Below are 15834 nucleotides of genomic sequence, written 5' to 3'. Positions count from 1 at the left end.
ACACACCTCTACTCTGCAAATCATCACAGTACCAACTGGATAAAGGGAAACATCACTGAGCTCCAGGGAAATCTCAAACCCGGCTGAAAACATGTCCAAAAAGCAAGTTTGGTGATAGCATTTCTGTTATCCTGCTCTGAACCATTTGACGTTTTATGAAAGTTGTAACAAAAGGGCTTGCAGGGTAGGACTGTTTGATCAAATGGTTTTAAAATAAATGACAGACCAATTTCTCTTTATTGAAAAAAGCCACATGGCTGAATCCTGGGGCCATTTTGATGCTAAAATGCTTTAAGTGAGTCGGCTAACCGCAACGTAGTTTTTGCGGTGTGTCCCGCAGCGTTGGCACTAGTCAGCCTTTGCTTTTTGGCCGATTCAGTGTGTTGGACAAGTGTCAGAGCCCAGCGATAAAAAAAATATGAGTCTAGAATTATTCAGCTTTAGCAAATCAGTGCACAAGAGAGAAAATGAAGACGAGCAAACCACTAAAGTCGAGTGGAGTAGCCTTTAGACCTTTGGCCTTTAGACTGGTCCTGCATTCTGTCTAGATATTGTGGAGTAGCTCTGCTTATAAAAAAAAAGACATGTACATATTTGTCCAATGTAGCGACATTATCTGTGTGAGGTAGGGAGCCGAAAATGTCTGCCTCGTCATGTAGGACAGGGAAATACAATCCAAGCTTCATAATAACAACCTGGCTTATGTTCGCTAAGTGGCAGTATGTAGTTCTGTGTAAGAGTACACCGATTAAATTGGGTAAATTAAATGTAATTCAAAACCAGTAGGCTGAGTACTGCCTTGGGTGAAGCTGTGGTATATTGGATGTCTACGCATTCAATTATTGTATTGACCGCATGAATGAAACTGTTGCAATGCTTCGATACGATCAAATGATTGACCACCTCTTGCAATACAAATGGCCTCTAGAGAGGAAAGGGTTTTTCAGTCCATTTGGCTAACAATGAACGGACACAGAACAAAAGTGACAGCAAAGAAGGGAAAAACAAACTTGAGATTTTTCAGTAAAATGACAGATTCAAAAAAAGTTAAGTTGACAATGTGTTACACGTCGGAGTAAATGAAGATTATGGCCACTTAGATGCAGCACCTGTCTTCACGTGTTTAAGATGAAAAGGAAACACTAGATGTTTTTTTTAAGAAAGCTTTAAGGCAAAGTTGGACATTTGCTGATTTATTTTCTTGCCGAGAATTATATGTGAAGATGGACCCTATACTTCAGGGCAGGAAATACATTGAAAACAGTGAATAACAGCTAGCATTGCTCTGTCTAAAGGTACAAATCTACATTTTCACCTTTAGACAATCTTTAGACACACCTTTACATAATCCGTTCATTTGGTGTTAACAGGTTTGAGATATTACCTTGCTATTAGAGTACCTAGAGAGTGTTTTACAAGGGGTCAACATGACAAATCCCAGTATTAATAAGGGAACACACACACACACACACACACACACACACACACACACACACACACACACACACACACACACACACACACACACACACACACACACACACACACACACACACACACACCAGTGATCATTCATTTCAAATGACATTTCTCTCCCCACTTGGTGTTAGCCAGCTGACCCACCCGCATGTCCTCAACCCTCTATTGCAGCCGTTAATGTAATGGTGTCTTTATTTCATGAGCAGAATGACTAACAGCTCTCCTCCACCTGCAGTGAGAGCACCACAGGAAGCGCCGTAGTGCTGTCATACTTAACTCCATTTCTGACAAGGATGATGTTCCTCACCCTTCCTATTATTATTCTTGTCATGATGGCATTGTTGGCCGACTGATTTGTCAAATTAATTCTCCCTATGATATTAGGACGGTAGCAGTGCTGATATTAGTATTAATGGCTTCACCTGGTTGCACTACTCAGCCAGTAAGTTGTTTTCATGCTCATTGATTAAGTCTAATTTGTTTGTTACAATAACATTACATAGTAAGACTTTATTGTCAATCTTGATTCAGAACTTTTCATGTGAAGATGTGAACAGAGAGGACACTAATAGGAAATATATCAAGTGAGGATAGCCAAATAGAGTCCAAGCCCCCCTTGTACGCTTCAGATCTCACTGGTTTCAATGCATCACATTTTTTTTTGAGCCATCTGAATATCTCCGAACATTCTGTCCCTTTTGACGGATATAGACTTAACGTAAGCCATTAAATAGCGTTGAGGATTTTCTATTCAAAGGAACAGCTATGGGGCATTTTATTTATAGTAAATTCATGTTATCTTAAGTCAGTCGGCCACTCGCATGCTATACAGCTCCTGGATTATTTGGATTTAATGGCAAAGGTTGATCCCATTATGCTGTATTTTCTAGTTTCACCATGTATGTGTATTTGCAGTGCCAAGTCAAAGATGCACATGTCTATGTGGGAGGTTTTACTGATGGTGTACATCTGGCTCAGTCATCTCACAGCAGATCAGGCTGTTCGGCCAATCTGCTTTCTTGCTTTAGGTTATGGAGGACACAGGGGAGCAAAGGGAGTTTTACAGACTATGCACCTCATCATCTTTGATCAGTGTTTACTATCAATCATCTTGTACTATCAACTCCTTGTGTTTTTTCAATTCTTTTTAGCGGGCATCCCGAAGAGTAGAAGCACATTATTCTAATAAGACTAGAAGCACAGACAAGAAAGTCTGCCCTTAAAATGTTCTCAACTCAGGTTGTTACCAAACAGAAATTGTCGAAAATATGTCGTTTTAGTAAACTAAGAATGTAAAAATCAATACAGAATACTTATGGGTTACAAAATGTACCTTTGCTATGTTGACTCCATAGCTATCATAAACTTTTGAATTAAGTGTTTAAGATCTTAAACCACTAAAGTACATGTACATCTCTTTCTTTAACTTGATATTTCGTCATATATATATATATATATTTTATGAATTGTAACATTGACTGTCAACCACTTCTTTTTTTTCTTTTTCTCAAAAAAGGGTTCAGAGAAGAGAAGTAATTGTAATTGTGATGAGAAGCAAAGAGATTCAGTGGGAATTTGCTGACAATGCCGGCACAACAACAATCTTAGCAGCTTTGATTTGGAAATGTAGCTACCATGTTTTTTTTAAACATTGCTGTAACAGAAACCTAGCCTGAATGAAACAACACATATAGGGGAAGCAAAGTGATATGCAGGTACCTGGCATGTGCATTGTGGTTATGGTGGTGGTGGTGATCAGTGTGGTGGTTGTCTCCTCCTCCATGGGCAGCGAGGACATGGGAGTCCTTGATCCTGTCTGGCTGGCAGCAGAAGAGGAGCTGAAAGTTGTGGTGAGCAGCCCCGGCGATATGACTGTCGCTGTGGACTCGCTCTGCCCTAACCCTGGCACCGCCTGAGTCGGGTTGGTGGCAGTACCTGCAGAGTCCCAAGGTTCAATTCAATGTGAGTCATTTGCAAAAATCACTCAACCATGTAGTGCTTCAGTTGCCTTAGGTCTATAAAGCAGTAAAGGCCTGTGTTAATGTACCTGTGCTTGCAGAAGCCTCTCCTAAGTATTCCTTACTCTGCAGGGCAGCATGGATCAGGTCACCCAGAGGGTAAGACTCTGGGGTGGGTGTTGGTGGGGTGTCAGGCTCAGGAGTCATGAAGCTCATACCTGAAATAGCCAGGAACAATTTCTAAATACATGCAAAGCATATATAGCTTTTTTGAAGATGTAATGCAATAGTCAATGGTTGCAGAGGACCATCAAAAGGTGCATGCTTAGAGAACACACACACACACACACACACACACACACACACACACACACACACACACACACACACACACACACACACACACACACACACACACACACACACACACACACACACACACACACACACACACACACACACACACACACACACACACACACACACACACACTTACCTGAAACTAGGTGGATCATGGTGACAGAAAGCATCACAGCAAAGCGTGTGAACCCCATGGCTTCAGATGAAACTGAATCACCTAAGAAGGTTAAAGAGAGCAGTTTTGTAGCAGGTTAGCAAATTATTGTCATATTGTTAATACAAAAATAACTGCATATTGTTCTGTGATGTAATCGCTTTTTGGTCAAATATAATAACTGCAAGGGGCATGGGAAATAATCATTGCTGACTGGACTGCACATTTTTAGTCATATCACTGAAAACACACTCGCCATTCGAGTACAGGGCATATGTTTACATCACACAGGCCACAATGCCTCGAATTGAAGGATCACTGGGATGTGAAACTGTAAATCCCAGCACCATCAATCTGAAAAATACCCAATCTCATTCATACGTTATAGAAACGAAAATGACAAAAAAGGCCAGGTACATATCGCACGGTGTAATGTTAAATATTCATCCTCCCCCCTGCATTTTCACATCCAAATCTGCAGTAACATACCCTAAAATGCGCTATTCCAAAATCCAACCGCAGGATGACTATAAACCTAATTCTATTATTAACCTGTCAATGGTAGTGTGTCAAAAATCACCTCCGCTGTTATTCGAGGCGTTTCCTCGGTGAAAATGCCAGCCTGGTGTGTGACAAAATGATGGGGCTAAACCAGGCAGCATCACTCGCACCTCCCCCGGCCCTCTTTGTGCGGAGGACGATTTTTGGCATAAGTCACCGAGACAGACAACCGTATCAGCTACATTGTAAAGCTGCCAGCCGCTTACCTTTCTCTTCCAGGCTGCGTTAGTGTTCTTCTTCTTGCACTGTATCCTGTTGCTTTAGGCCCCGAGAACACGGCGGGGTTTGTACTGGTGAGAAGCCCCTAGCTGGTTACCGTGTGGTTGACGCATTCGGCTATGATGTGAGGGCATTTGTGTTGAAGCTTCAGGTGCGACCTAGCGGATGCACGCGGTAACTGCAGCGGCGCGCGGGAGATATCCACATTTTGTCAGTGAGCGCTGGATGAGCTCTCCACCAGCACGGTGCTGAAGTGGGTCCGACACAGCGCTGCACCGTGCACCAAGGTAATCAGACAGAGATGTGAGAGGAGGCACGCAGGGGGTACATCGTGTATGTTTGCTCATTTAAAGGCCTGCATGTGCCATACACGGTTTGCATGGCGAACATGCGTGTGCCGCGGTTTCATGTAATGGGTGGATGTTTGCGCTAACATGGGATGCGGACATTATACATGAACCAGCTGAGCTGTGGGGGCTGGCGCAGAGCAAGTAACAAAATGAATGCTGAAGCGATTGCACATAAAAAACGACCCTGGTTCATAATTTGTGAAACATCTTTAGCATGCGTAGCCTATAGGTGTTTCCTGTAGGAAGTATCACCACATAGAATGCAATTGATGCAACTAAAACGAATTTGTTGGGAAAAGCCTATAGAGGAAAGAGCCCTCCCACTTAAAACGATGCTCACAGAACATAACTTGGTCTGCTCTGTTATCTGCTTATTTTGAAATAGTCATTTATAAATAAACAGTTGTAGCTGATATACGATATATATATATATATATAGAACCAGAATGAAACATATATATATATTGACTGCACTTTACATTCGAATAGACATACAATTAATTTGATTGCTACCAATGTGATGTTAATATTGCTTAGATTCATTCTTTTATAGCTGAAAGTAAATTGACAGAGACACATGTTCCAACTTTTAGGATTTCATTGACTATGTTCAGAATAAAAAAGTCATAGTGAGACAAAAGTTGAGGCGATGAGAACAACTTTAAGGAAGTAAAGCAGATAAGCAACCAAGAACGACATTTAATACGGGTTTTATCATTTACTTTAGTTAGATATAATACATTTAGGGGATTTTAAAGGAAAGAAACATACATTGAATCTGAACTGGCCACCAACAGTGTAAATGGAAAGCCTTCGCATGACTTCAGAATATTTCCTGCTGTGAAATCTTTAGATCGACAGCTAGTCTGCTCAGAGAGGTCAGAGAGCAGAGCTTACATAACACCGTGCAGTCACAGACAATTTAGCAAAAGGGTTAGTGGCTGCGTGATGGACTGGCAACATGTCATGACTGTTTCACTCATTTCTACTAAGTGCATGCTGGGATAGGCTTCCGCCTCTTGTGACCCTGAAAATATTTAAAGTTAAGAACATAAATGAGCCAGTGGGCTGTTTGAATTTGGAACACTCCATCATTACCTTCAGGCTGTGCTTGTTGGCAAAAAGAGACACTTATAATGATCTGTTAGGATTTCACGAGCCAAAAGATGTCGTATATGACTCTATGACTCAGCCTGTCATAACAACCTAGTGAGGCTGTCCAACAACATCATCTCTGACCCAAACCATGTTCTGAACAGTGAATATGAACTGCTACCATCTAATCGGAGATACAGGGTCCCACGATTCAATAAAGTCAGACTGAAGCACTCCTTTGTGCATCAGTCAGTCCTCTCAGTAAACACAGAGCTAAATCAGATCAAATGCACGCTGAAGGCTCTTTGAGCAGCTTTTCTCTCACTCATTGTGCTGCTATGTTAAATGTTTGTTGTTTGTGTTTCATGTATTTGTGTCTGGATACTTGTCTATTGATGTTGGACATGGAGCTGTTGTGACGCAAGTCAAATTTCAGACCTGATCTGACAAATAAAGTATTATCGTATCGTATAGAACTCTTAACACTGTTGTTTATGTTATGTTAAAAAATAACACCACTTATTGGAAACAGCACCTTCAAGGCTACTAGTTGGGATGTTTAAAGTCTGGAGTGACCAAAGGAATTTGTTCCAGACCAGTAAAATATATATATATAATTTGTATTTTACTGAAGATTGCATTGCACTTTGCTATTTTAACAAGGATTGCCATAAACTCTTGGTCTGTTTCTGTTTCCGTATCTTAGATTCTCACACATTTAAAGGATGGACTCAATGAACACGCTGGCCGTGCCTCCGTATGTCGAGCTGGGTGTCCATTCCCTGAGTGGCCTTCTGTGGACTCTGCTGCTCCTCTTCCTGTGGCACTGCTATCGGATGGGCTCCGACCTGCCGATCCCAGGTCACGCACATGCCGGAAAGCTTAAGTCAGGCTCAAGGCGGTCTATTATGTCCCGTGGCGGTAGCTGTGATGGAACCAAGTGTAGTGCACGATCCAAGCTGTTGAGAAGTGATCACATTACTCCCTTTATTTCCATGGAAACTGAGGAGGATGAGGAGCAGGGACAAGGATACCTCACCCCAGTGATGAGTCATGCCTTGTTCCCAGCTCAGGCATCTGCAGAAGCCAAGAAACTGTACGCAGCCCTGCAAGAGTATGCCAAGCGCTACAGTTGGGTGGGCATGGGCCGCATTCATAAGAGCCTCCGTGAGCAGGTACACGTGTAATCCGTGCGTGTGTGTAATGTTATATCGCATGGAATTGAACATGTTGTCAAAGCATGTTTAATCTCGTGTAAACGCATCATAACACCTCATTTGAAAGTGCTTTTTGTTTGAAGGGTAAACAGCGGAGAAAGGAAACATTGTGAATTATTGATTGCCTTTTTGCTGTCGCTTCAGGTCCATCTGAACGATCACTCTGCTATACAGAAGCCTCATCTCTTCTTCCTGCCAGATGTCCCAAGTGTTCCTTTCTTCCCAAGAGATGCTCATCGGCATGACATTGAGGTCTTAGAAGCCAACTATTCTGTAATCTTGGCTGAATTCAAGGTTGTATACCAGCGGGGTATCGACTCAAAACTAGGCTGGACCTGTGTGGGACCAAAGGTATACACGCAATTTAAATCTTTCAGGCCCCACTACAAGAAAAGGGACCGAGCGAAAAACACTAACATCATATGTATACAAATGATTGCAAGCTGCCATAATACTGTCACCAGAAATGACACCAGCACAACGTGGTTAAGTGTCCAATTTCTCACGTACAAAAAACACACATTGACATTTGAATCCAGACCTTAATCTATGCAAGTAGAGTTGTATGCTATCGACACTTTTTGGATTAGTTTTCTAATTCTGCAACCACAACAAAGATGGTTCAATCATTCTCAATTCAGCCAATAGACAAAAAACTAAAGTATGTGTTAGTTTTCTTGTGATAAGTATCGTTCATTTGATCTCTATTAGAGGTCAAGCTCTGATATTTATAGGAGTATACATTGCTTGATCCTGTGTTATTCTCAAGTATATGTGTATCTGAGTCATAAGGCATTGTCTCTTTCAGGGCCAGGCAGTGTTTTCTTTATACAGCGCAGGTGTTTCTGTGGCAGGAAACTGTCGCTCCTGTCCCTGCACCTACCGGACTCTTCTCTCTCTGCGTACGTTCATCAGCAGCAACTCTTTAGGATCTGCTGGATTTTGGCTGTTAGGGCCCGGAGCCACGTTGGGTAGTTCCTACGGACCTACTAATACTCGCCTACGTTGTCATCTTGGTAAGTAAAAATAAATCTTTTTTTTTCTGCATTTAGTTTTAAGTACTCAAGCTTTGCACAATGTGGTTCTTTGTGGGTCAGGGGATATTTTCTCCTCAGCACATTTAGTTTGTTCCGTCTCTCTGTAATCCTTTCCATTGTGAACACAGAGAGGACAATAGTGCGTAATCTTCTCAGCTGATTGTAACCACAATACTTTGTGTTCCAAAGTTTAAACAGATGTCACTTTGGTAGGTCTGCAGACTCCCTCCCTGTGTGAGCTGGTGGTGGGAGGGGAGCCTCAGTGCTGGTCGGAGGGGCACTGCCTCCTGGTTGATGACTCCTTCCTCCACACCGTCTCCCACAAGGGTTAGTCCATCTGAATCACTTCAAAACATAAGCACCTATAGCATTATTTTGAATGCTTTTATTAGTACTCTTATCATTACAGGTGAATGACTGTTAAAATGAAATGTAATGTATGATGTCTGAATTCCAAATAAGCAGCTTGTGAAATAAAAATCTGAGTGTCCTTGGTTTTGTTTTAAAGGTCAGCTATTATGCAAAATCCACTTCTTCATGTCTCTTCTACATCAACATGTGTCCCCTCTTCTTCATGTCTCTTCTACATCAACATGTGTCCCCTCTTCTCCATGTCTCTTCTACATCAACATGTGTCCCCTCTTCTTCATGTCTCTTCTACATCAACATGTGTCCCCTCTTCTTCATGTCTCTTCTACATCAATATGTGTCCCCTCTTCTTCATGTCTCTTCTACATCAACATGTGTCCCCTCTTCTTCATGTCTCTTCTACATCAACATGTGTCCCCTCTTCTTCATGTCTCTTCTACATCAACATGTGTCCCCTCTGTGGAAAGAGATTCTGAAAGTTTCAGGAACAAAGATTCACTCACTTTTTGTCCTGATCCATTTCTATAAAAACCTGTCTGAAAATGAGCTGATCAGATTTTGGCTACTTTATGATGTCATAACGATGTTTTGGCTTGTGTAACCATTAGCCAATCACCAGCCAAGGTAACCCCCCCCCACCTTATCAACTGAATCTCCTCCTAGAGCACCATTGTGTTCTTTTTAACCAAATATCTCTCAGAGGGGCGTGGGGAGGGGCTCCTTATTTTCATCTAAAGTAACAGACAGAGAATCAGCACTTTTGAAACAGGGCTGAAACAGAGGGGATTATGGGATGCTACAAAGATCTGTTTGGTGTTTGGAGCCAAACACTTCAGAGACATGTTTGTATATATCTGAGACCTATAATATATTGATGAAAAACAGTGTAATATGAGTCCTTTAAAGATTTTGCTCTTTTACTTGAGTTGTTCTCAACAGTTGAACCATGACTAGTTTCTGTCACATATTTACCTAATGTTGCATCTACGTCTATTTGTAAAGGGTCTCCAGATTCGGGACCACGAGTCATTTTGAGTGTGGACCTCTGGCATCCAAATGTGGCTGCAGCAGAGAGACAAGCTTTGGACTTCATGTTCAGCCCCGACCTCTGAAGTTGCTGCTGCCAAATACCGATACTCATCAGGCCGGGATGCCTTACCCAGCTGCTAGTTGTAGGTGATGCATCTCGTTCCAGTCGATGAATCACTGTGTGTATCTGCCCTAAGAATTACACAAGCCATTGACCATGCTTTTAAGTGGTGTTGGTTTTAAGATCTACAACAAGATGTGCGTATTATTATGGATGATGTGAGGAAGTGTTAAATGCTAGATTGTTTTGCTGCAAACTAGGAGCTGACATCACCTGCAAGTGCAATGAGATCCAATCTAAAAAGAGCAGATCTGGTGTAGTTGTAAATTGTTTCTTGACGTCATATGTTAGTGAATGCTATTTGCATGTGAAACCTATCTGTCCTGATCCCTGGACGCATGCACACAAACACACGAGTTAGCATGGGATGATTATCTATAGTTCAACCAAAAAACTGTGAAAACTGTGAAAACATATACATTTCTATTTATTTTCCAACACGGATGCCAAACGTATATTAACACACTGTGGTTATTCCTTCTCTTCTTATTACCTATGCTTGTATGTCATTATAAATCTATTTTTTGTTGTTGGTGGTTTGCCTGTGGTTTACACTTGTATGTCATGCAGACATTCAGGTATTTTGGAATCCAAATAACAAATAAATGCATGAAATTAATCAGTATGGAGGACTGTGTGTAAAAACAAGAGTATGTATGCAACATATCCGTGATTGGTTTTAAGATATCACATTGGTTTTATTACAGAAAAATAGCCTGTTTAATACTTTGATTGTTTAAAATAACACCATTCTCCATGGAAATGGCCAAAAGTGAATATGGTTTTGATTTAAACACACTCACATATCAAACTTTCACATTCAGTTTCAGCTCTTATTACTTTTTTTGGTTACTTAGTAGATGAGAATTAGAGTGGTGATCTTGTCTTATCTGCCATCTGCTCATCTGAGGGTCCCATGATGAGGATTACAGAGACTGAACTAATCCAGCCCAGAGAGACAGATTATTCCTGAGATCGTTTATATGTGGTTGCATGACGTTGTTTCATGACGTGTGATTTGTACAACATGGGACATTTAGCTTCTGACCTGTGTAGGATTTGACTTTCAAGCTAATTGTATAAAAACTGAAATATTGAGCATTACCGTCAAAGCTCAGCTATAAGGGGTGGCTGTCTTGTAGAAAGACTTGATAATATTAAATAAGCAAAACTCTGCACCACATTATAATATAACAAGCTCATCTAGCTTTATCTGCCATGCTTTAAAACCTTTTCTGACATATGTATATTTTTTACAAACAATGTTGTCATTGTTAATATTGGTCACTACAGGTTCGTGAACCAATATTGTTTTTTTGTTTTCCAGCCATTGCATGTCATCTTGACTCCATAGCGCTCAGTAGGGTTTTTTCACTGACAATCTTGACGCTCTCAAAAGATTAGGACCGTTATTATTGTCAAGACAAAAATAGCTTTTATCACTCACCACAATGTTCGTATTGGCCTTTTTTGTTATGCAAAAGCATTAGCGAACATAGAGGGATTATTTTCTGTGAACGATGCCAAACGAACAAAGAGGTTGGAAATAAATCTGTTATTTTTTTATTGTCGTTGGCAATCTGCCATTCCGAAATAATAGCCATAATTGTTCAAATGAATAATAAACGGCTTGTTAAATAAATCAAATGGATTCAGATTGAGTTAAGCTGTAAAGGTCGGTCTAAACCAGTGATTCCCAATCTTTCTGTTATTGAGTAAACTAATGACCCCTGACTAATGTTAAGGGACATTTTTTATTATATTCAATGCATAACATTAACAGTGTAGAACAACTGAGATGTATTGGCATCAAAATATACTTAAACTACCAAAAGAGAAAAAAGTCATTATGTCACAATATTAGTATATATCACAATATTATAATGAGCATTAATGTGTTAGCCTCGCTAATGTTGACGCTGGTAATATCCCATTTATGAAATGCTGGGGAGCTCAACCTATAAACACATCGACATGTTTTTGCTCAATTATATTTTGTAAAACTAATCTGAATCCTCAAAGTGAGAAGTAACTAAAGATGTCTAATATTTACATAATAGTACTTAAAGCAGATGGCCGGCTTCCCACCTTATTGAGACAGGAGCATGGGAGCGAGGCGGCAGAGGACATTCGGTCCTGCTGAGATTATTTCCTACAGGTGTCATCAGACAGATGTCACCCTTACTTTTGGCGAGGTCAGTGCTAAACATTCTCAGATTATGTCCTCTGGATCCGATTAAATACACTGCAGACCGTTTCTACAGCCGGCTGGAGTAGGATGAGGGGATGTTGTTGTCCACAACTACTAAACTTGGATAAATAACAACAGATATCCTTAGAAAGAAGTAGGCTTACACCGACATGCTTAGCTAGACATCACAGACATTTCTTACATCATTCATTTATTACTTTTTGAACAGCTGACTGAATCCGGACACAACGTTTTAGAATTTGCAAAACTGAAAAGTAGTGGGTCGCCGGTTGGAGCTACTGCTTAAACCTTAACATCTGTTTATTCATCCATTTGAACACAACGACGACATTTGTTTGCATACTTTAATAAATTGTGCTCCGCATGACACAGATGACAATTAAACAACAATAACATAAATACAAGTATTCATAAGAAGTACGTTATCATAGAATTAAAAAAAAATACTTCTTTCTATTCGTGATCATCGAGAAAAATCCTTGTCCTCATTTCTGTGACATCATTTTCACAAACTCTGTAAAGACAATCATTGGGATATTGATTAGCTACATTCTTGTACAGTATTTCAAACTAATACAAATCAGAAAGCTACACACTAAGTTCAGCTTTGGCATTAAAGAGTGTATTTTCTTCATGGCAGACATTGTTGTCAGAGTTAGCTTATACCAGAGCCCTGCATCTTTTCTTTAACACTTAAAAGCCGTTATTTCAACCAAAGATTATTGATTACATTTATCTTGCTTCAAATTAAAGACACACCTATTTTTTCATGCATGTGTGTTTGTGTGTGTTTGTTACTAACCTTCAAAGTCCACTGTTCCGTCTCCATTGTTGTCAGCTTCTCTGACCACCGCCTCGATTTCTTTTTTGCAGGTCTGCTCTCCTAGTAACTTTACCATGGCATGTCTCAGCTCCCCAGATGTGATACTACCGTCACCGTCTAAATCAAACTACGGGAGCGAGGTAAAGGAAAAACAAACCATTGCAAAGCTTGTGGACAATTCAGACTCATATTGCAATCAAACGTTTTGCTGGGTTTCAGATGTTACTGTATGTTCATGTTACATCCACCATGGGGTGCCAAAGACCAGAAAGAGAGAGAATAGGTGTGCTGAGCTCACCTCTCGAAATGCGTCTTTAAGTTCCTTCAACCCGATCATCCCTGCAGTTTCAGCCACGAGCTTGGGGGTCATTAGCTCCACAAAATCCTCAAAGTCCACATGTCCCCCCACTGGGATAAGACAAATAATGAAATATTACTTTGAGCAGCGATCAGACAGAGGAAAAGCACTTTAATATCATCATGAATACATTGTTTTTTATCTCTGGTAATTAGTGGCTCTCTGTTTTAATGCATTACATTTCACTCTGCTGCACTGACAATTTTGATCAAACATGCAAGCACACTTCTCCTGGACATTTATCGTCTTTGTTATACATGATTGACTTATTCTAAATCACAGTGAAATGCAAATGCTTTATGCATGGTTCACATCTAACTGTAAGATATCGAGTATAAGATTATATATCTGTACTCTGCTCCTCTGTTCTGTCAGGCTACTTTCGAAATATAAATATGCAAATGTATTCGTCGTCCCAGGAGACCCTTGTTAAGGAGAGCGTGAAAGACACGTTTCCTGTAGTCCATCAGTCTTGAAGATATTTTAAAAACCATATACCAGATAATGAATTTGCTTGTTTAAACTACAACACTGTAGTTATATTGGCAATAAAAAGGGAGATATCTAAGTTATAATGATGGGTTTTAGCTGTTATAAGTTCTTTAATAACCAACTTGATTGGCACTAATGGAGTTTGTGTTTGTTTTCCAGTCATACATTGGAGGATATTACTCACAGTTCATGTTGATGTTCTGACTGAGTTCAATGAGCTCCATTTCAGTGGGCATGTACCCCATCGTCCTCATCAGGTTCCCCAAGTCTTTACAGGATATGAAACCATCCTTGTCTTTATCAAACTCTACGAAAGCTTCTCGCAACTCTAAAAGGGAGACATCATTGAGATGCTTGTGACTAGAATTTTAAACTTGCTGTAGATTGAGTACAATGTAACACAACACATTTCAAGTGTATCTGAAAGCAAAACAATAACTACCTTCAATCTCATCGTTTGTAAGAGCCCTTGTCTGCAAAACCAGAATGGACAGAAGTAGGGAATGTTGTTAGAAGGTATTTGAAAGAGTAGTTAACCACACATTTGACAACTTTTGTGATTCCTGCAAATATCTACATTGTGTCAAGGCATGCCCTCCTATCAGCTCCATTCATATATATACGGATATGTATCGCAGACTAAGAATGAATCCTTTATGGAATTAAGAGCAATCTGAACACACTGTTAAATTGAACCAGATCTTTACATGTAAAATCATTTTTTAACATGTGTTTTTAGGATGGGCAACCATTTTTTTCACCCATTTTATTTGACCACTTTCATTAAAGTACACACCCAGATTTCATTACAACAAATGATTCCAATATTTCTCAGTACCAACCATGCTATGCTCTTTGATGAACACTTTACATTTAAATTAAATTTGTTGTATTAATATTTTCACTGCCTCTCTTAACATTAAGGTGTTTATTTAAGCTGCTTATAAAGGTGCATATGGTCTTTTTGTAAATGTAATGTTGTTGTTCACATGGATTGTCAGTATGTAATAACTAAAGACGCAGATCATTTCATTCACTTGTGAAACATATTGGTGTGAGCTTCAGGGACATCATTTTGTAATATTGAAGAAAGTATGAGAAGAATGCATTTGTTTCTTTGTTTTTTAAGCTACACATGATCTATGACTATTATATGTGATATAATATATGGAGTATACTGGTATAAATGTTATGTATCAACTTGATATTTATGAACAAACGATATACATGTGTAATTCCAAACACGGGTTTACGATCAGGTCCTATATAGATGAACTAAGCTTTATGTACTTAATTTGTACATATGTAATCTGTTCAATCCTTTCTGAAAACATTTTGTTATGTCCTTTCTGATTGATCCCAGATCAAATGTAAAGTATATTAATTTTAGGATTACTACATCAGCACATCATTCGAATTTCTGGTAAAAAAAAATGGTATAAAAAGTAAACAATTCAGATTATAACCTGTGAAAATATATTCTAATTTGTATATAAATTATAATGTTTTTTTGTAAACATATTTTTTTAACATCATGGAAAAAGCACAAAAGCTGAGCTCTGATGCAGCGGATAAAAAGTTTGCCTTCTCAATCTACTCCACACGAGACTCGGATAACACTTGTGCCATCAGCTCGAATTGACCCCTTATAAGAATAACCATATTAACAAAACAGTATTTGTTTCATACAAAATGATCAGATGATAGTAAGAAATACATTCCTGATAAACCAATAAGAGAACAATGATTATACTTTTGGTAGAGAGAAAACACTTTTTAAGACAGAGTAAAATGAAATGAAATCATAAACTGTACTGTAATAAAAAATGTTTCTTACTTGTCTCCTCGATCCTCCCCTGAGAAAGATGCAGGCTTGTTTAATACTCATGATGACAGCTTCGGTGGAGATCCTGGTCTACTTGTGTTTGTAAATGTCCTCAAATTAATTCTATGTCCTTCTATCATCCAGTCGTTTTCTTTTCTCCCTGTGCGAGCATGTG

General features: G+C 39.6%; 3 protein-coding genes across 8 annotated transcripts in view; 1 reads left to right on the top strand and 2 right to left on the bottom strand.

Annotated features, from left to right (window-relative positions):
* Positions 1 to 5004, bottom strand: part of sez6l2 (seizure related 6 homolog (mouse)-like 2) — a 23355-nt gene extending 18351 nt beyond the window's left edge. For 2 of the 4 annotated variants that reach the window (XM_034212956.1, XM_034212957.1), the window contains exons 1-4: positions 4532 to 4628; positions 3934 to 4014; positions 3527 to 3655; positions 3199 to 3414 (exon numbers count right to left, since the gene is read on the bottom strand). In XM_034212956.1, coding sequence (XP_034068847.1) covers positions 3199 to 3414; positions 3527 to 3655; positions 3934 to 4014; positions 4532 to 4613 — 508 coding nt within the window. In that variant the 5' untranslated portion in view covers positions 4614 to 4628. Of the gene's footprint in view, positions 1 to 3198; positions 3415 to 3526; positions 3656 to 3933; positions 4015 to 4440; positions 4629 to 4718 lie in introns of those variants that run through there. The other 2 variants (XM_034212958.1, XM_034212959.1) reach the window with 2 other exon arrangements.
* On the top strand, positions 4602 to 13117 carry asphd1 (aspartate beta-hydroxylase domain containing 1). Of its 3 annotated transcripts, XR_004568653.1 has the most exons (7): positions 4602 to 5018; positions 6883 to 7351; positions 7538 to 7744; positions 8202 to 8409; positions 8644 to 8757; positions 9802 to 9971; positions 13035 to 13117. XR_004568653.1 is itself a non-coding variant. In XM_034212960.1 (6 exons), exons 2-6 carry the CDS (start codon positions 6902 to 6904, stop codon positions 9909 to 9911), a joined length of 1089 nt encoding a protein of 362 aa, XP_034068851.1. In that variant the 5' UTR covers positions 4602 to 5018; positions 6883 to 6901; the 3' UTR covers positions 9912 to 10481. The 3 variants fall into 3 exon arrangements, 2 of the variants coding, with proteins under 2 accessions (XP_034068851.1, XP_034068853.1); XM_034212960.1 differs by lacking the exon at positions 13035 to 13117 and having other exon boundaries at positions 9802 to 10481; XM_034212962.1 differs by lacking the exon at positions 13035 to 13117 and having other exon boundaries at positions 4602 to 5064; positions 9802 to 10481.
* cabp5b (calcium binding protein 5b) lies at positions 12609 to 15834 on the bottom strand. Its single transcript, XM_034212963.1, has 6 exons — positions 15672 to 15834; positions 14277 to 14307; positions 14019 to 14162; positions 13283 to 13392; positions 12964 to 13111; positions 12609 to 12675 (listed from the first exon to the last, which is right to left on the bottom strand). Exons 1-6 carry the CDS (start codon positions 15720 to 15722, stop codon positions 12647 to 12649), a joined length of 513 nt encoding a protein of 170 aa, XP_034068854.1. The 5' UTR covers positions 15723 to 15834; the 3' UTR covers positions 12609 to 12646.

Source organism: Gymnodraco acuticeps, unplaced genomic scaffold (genome assembly GCF_902827175.1).
Source record: "Gymnodraco acuticeps unplaced genomic scaffold, fGymAcu1.1, whole genome shotgun sequence".
Classification (NCBI taxonomy): domain Eukaryota; kingdom Metazoa; phylum Chordata; class Actinopteri; order Perciformes; family Bathydraconidae; genus Gymnodraco; species Gymnodraco acuticeps.
This window is presented reverse-complemented; position numbering and strand designations above follow the sequence as displayed.

Coding starts and splice junctions, on each gene's coding strand:
- cabp5b (XM_034212963.1), bottom strand. CDS start 15,722: ATGAGTATTAAACAAGCCTGCATCTTTCTCAGGGGAGGATCGAGGAGA. Junction 14,163..14,276: donor TACAAACGATGAGATTGAAG/GTAGTTATTGTT, acceptor TCTCCCTTTTAG/AGTTGCGAGAAGCTTTCGTA. Junction 13,112..13,282: donor TTAAAGACGCATTTCGAGAG/GTGAGCTCAGCA, acceptor TCGCTCCCGTAG/TTTGATTTAGACGGTGACGG.
- asphd1 (XM_034212960.1), top strand. CDS start 6,902: ATGGACTCAATGAACACGCTGGCCGTGCCTCCGTATGTCGAGCTGGGT. Junction 7,745..8,201: donor GGACCTGTGTGGGACCAAAG/GTATACACGCAA, acceptor TGTCTCTTTCAG/GGCCAGGCAGTGTTTTCTTT. Junction 8,410..8,643: donor TCGCCTACGTTGTCATCTTG/GTAAGTAAAAAT, acceptor TCACTTTGGTAG/GTCTGCAGACTCCCTCCCTG.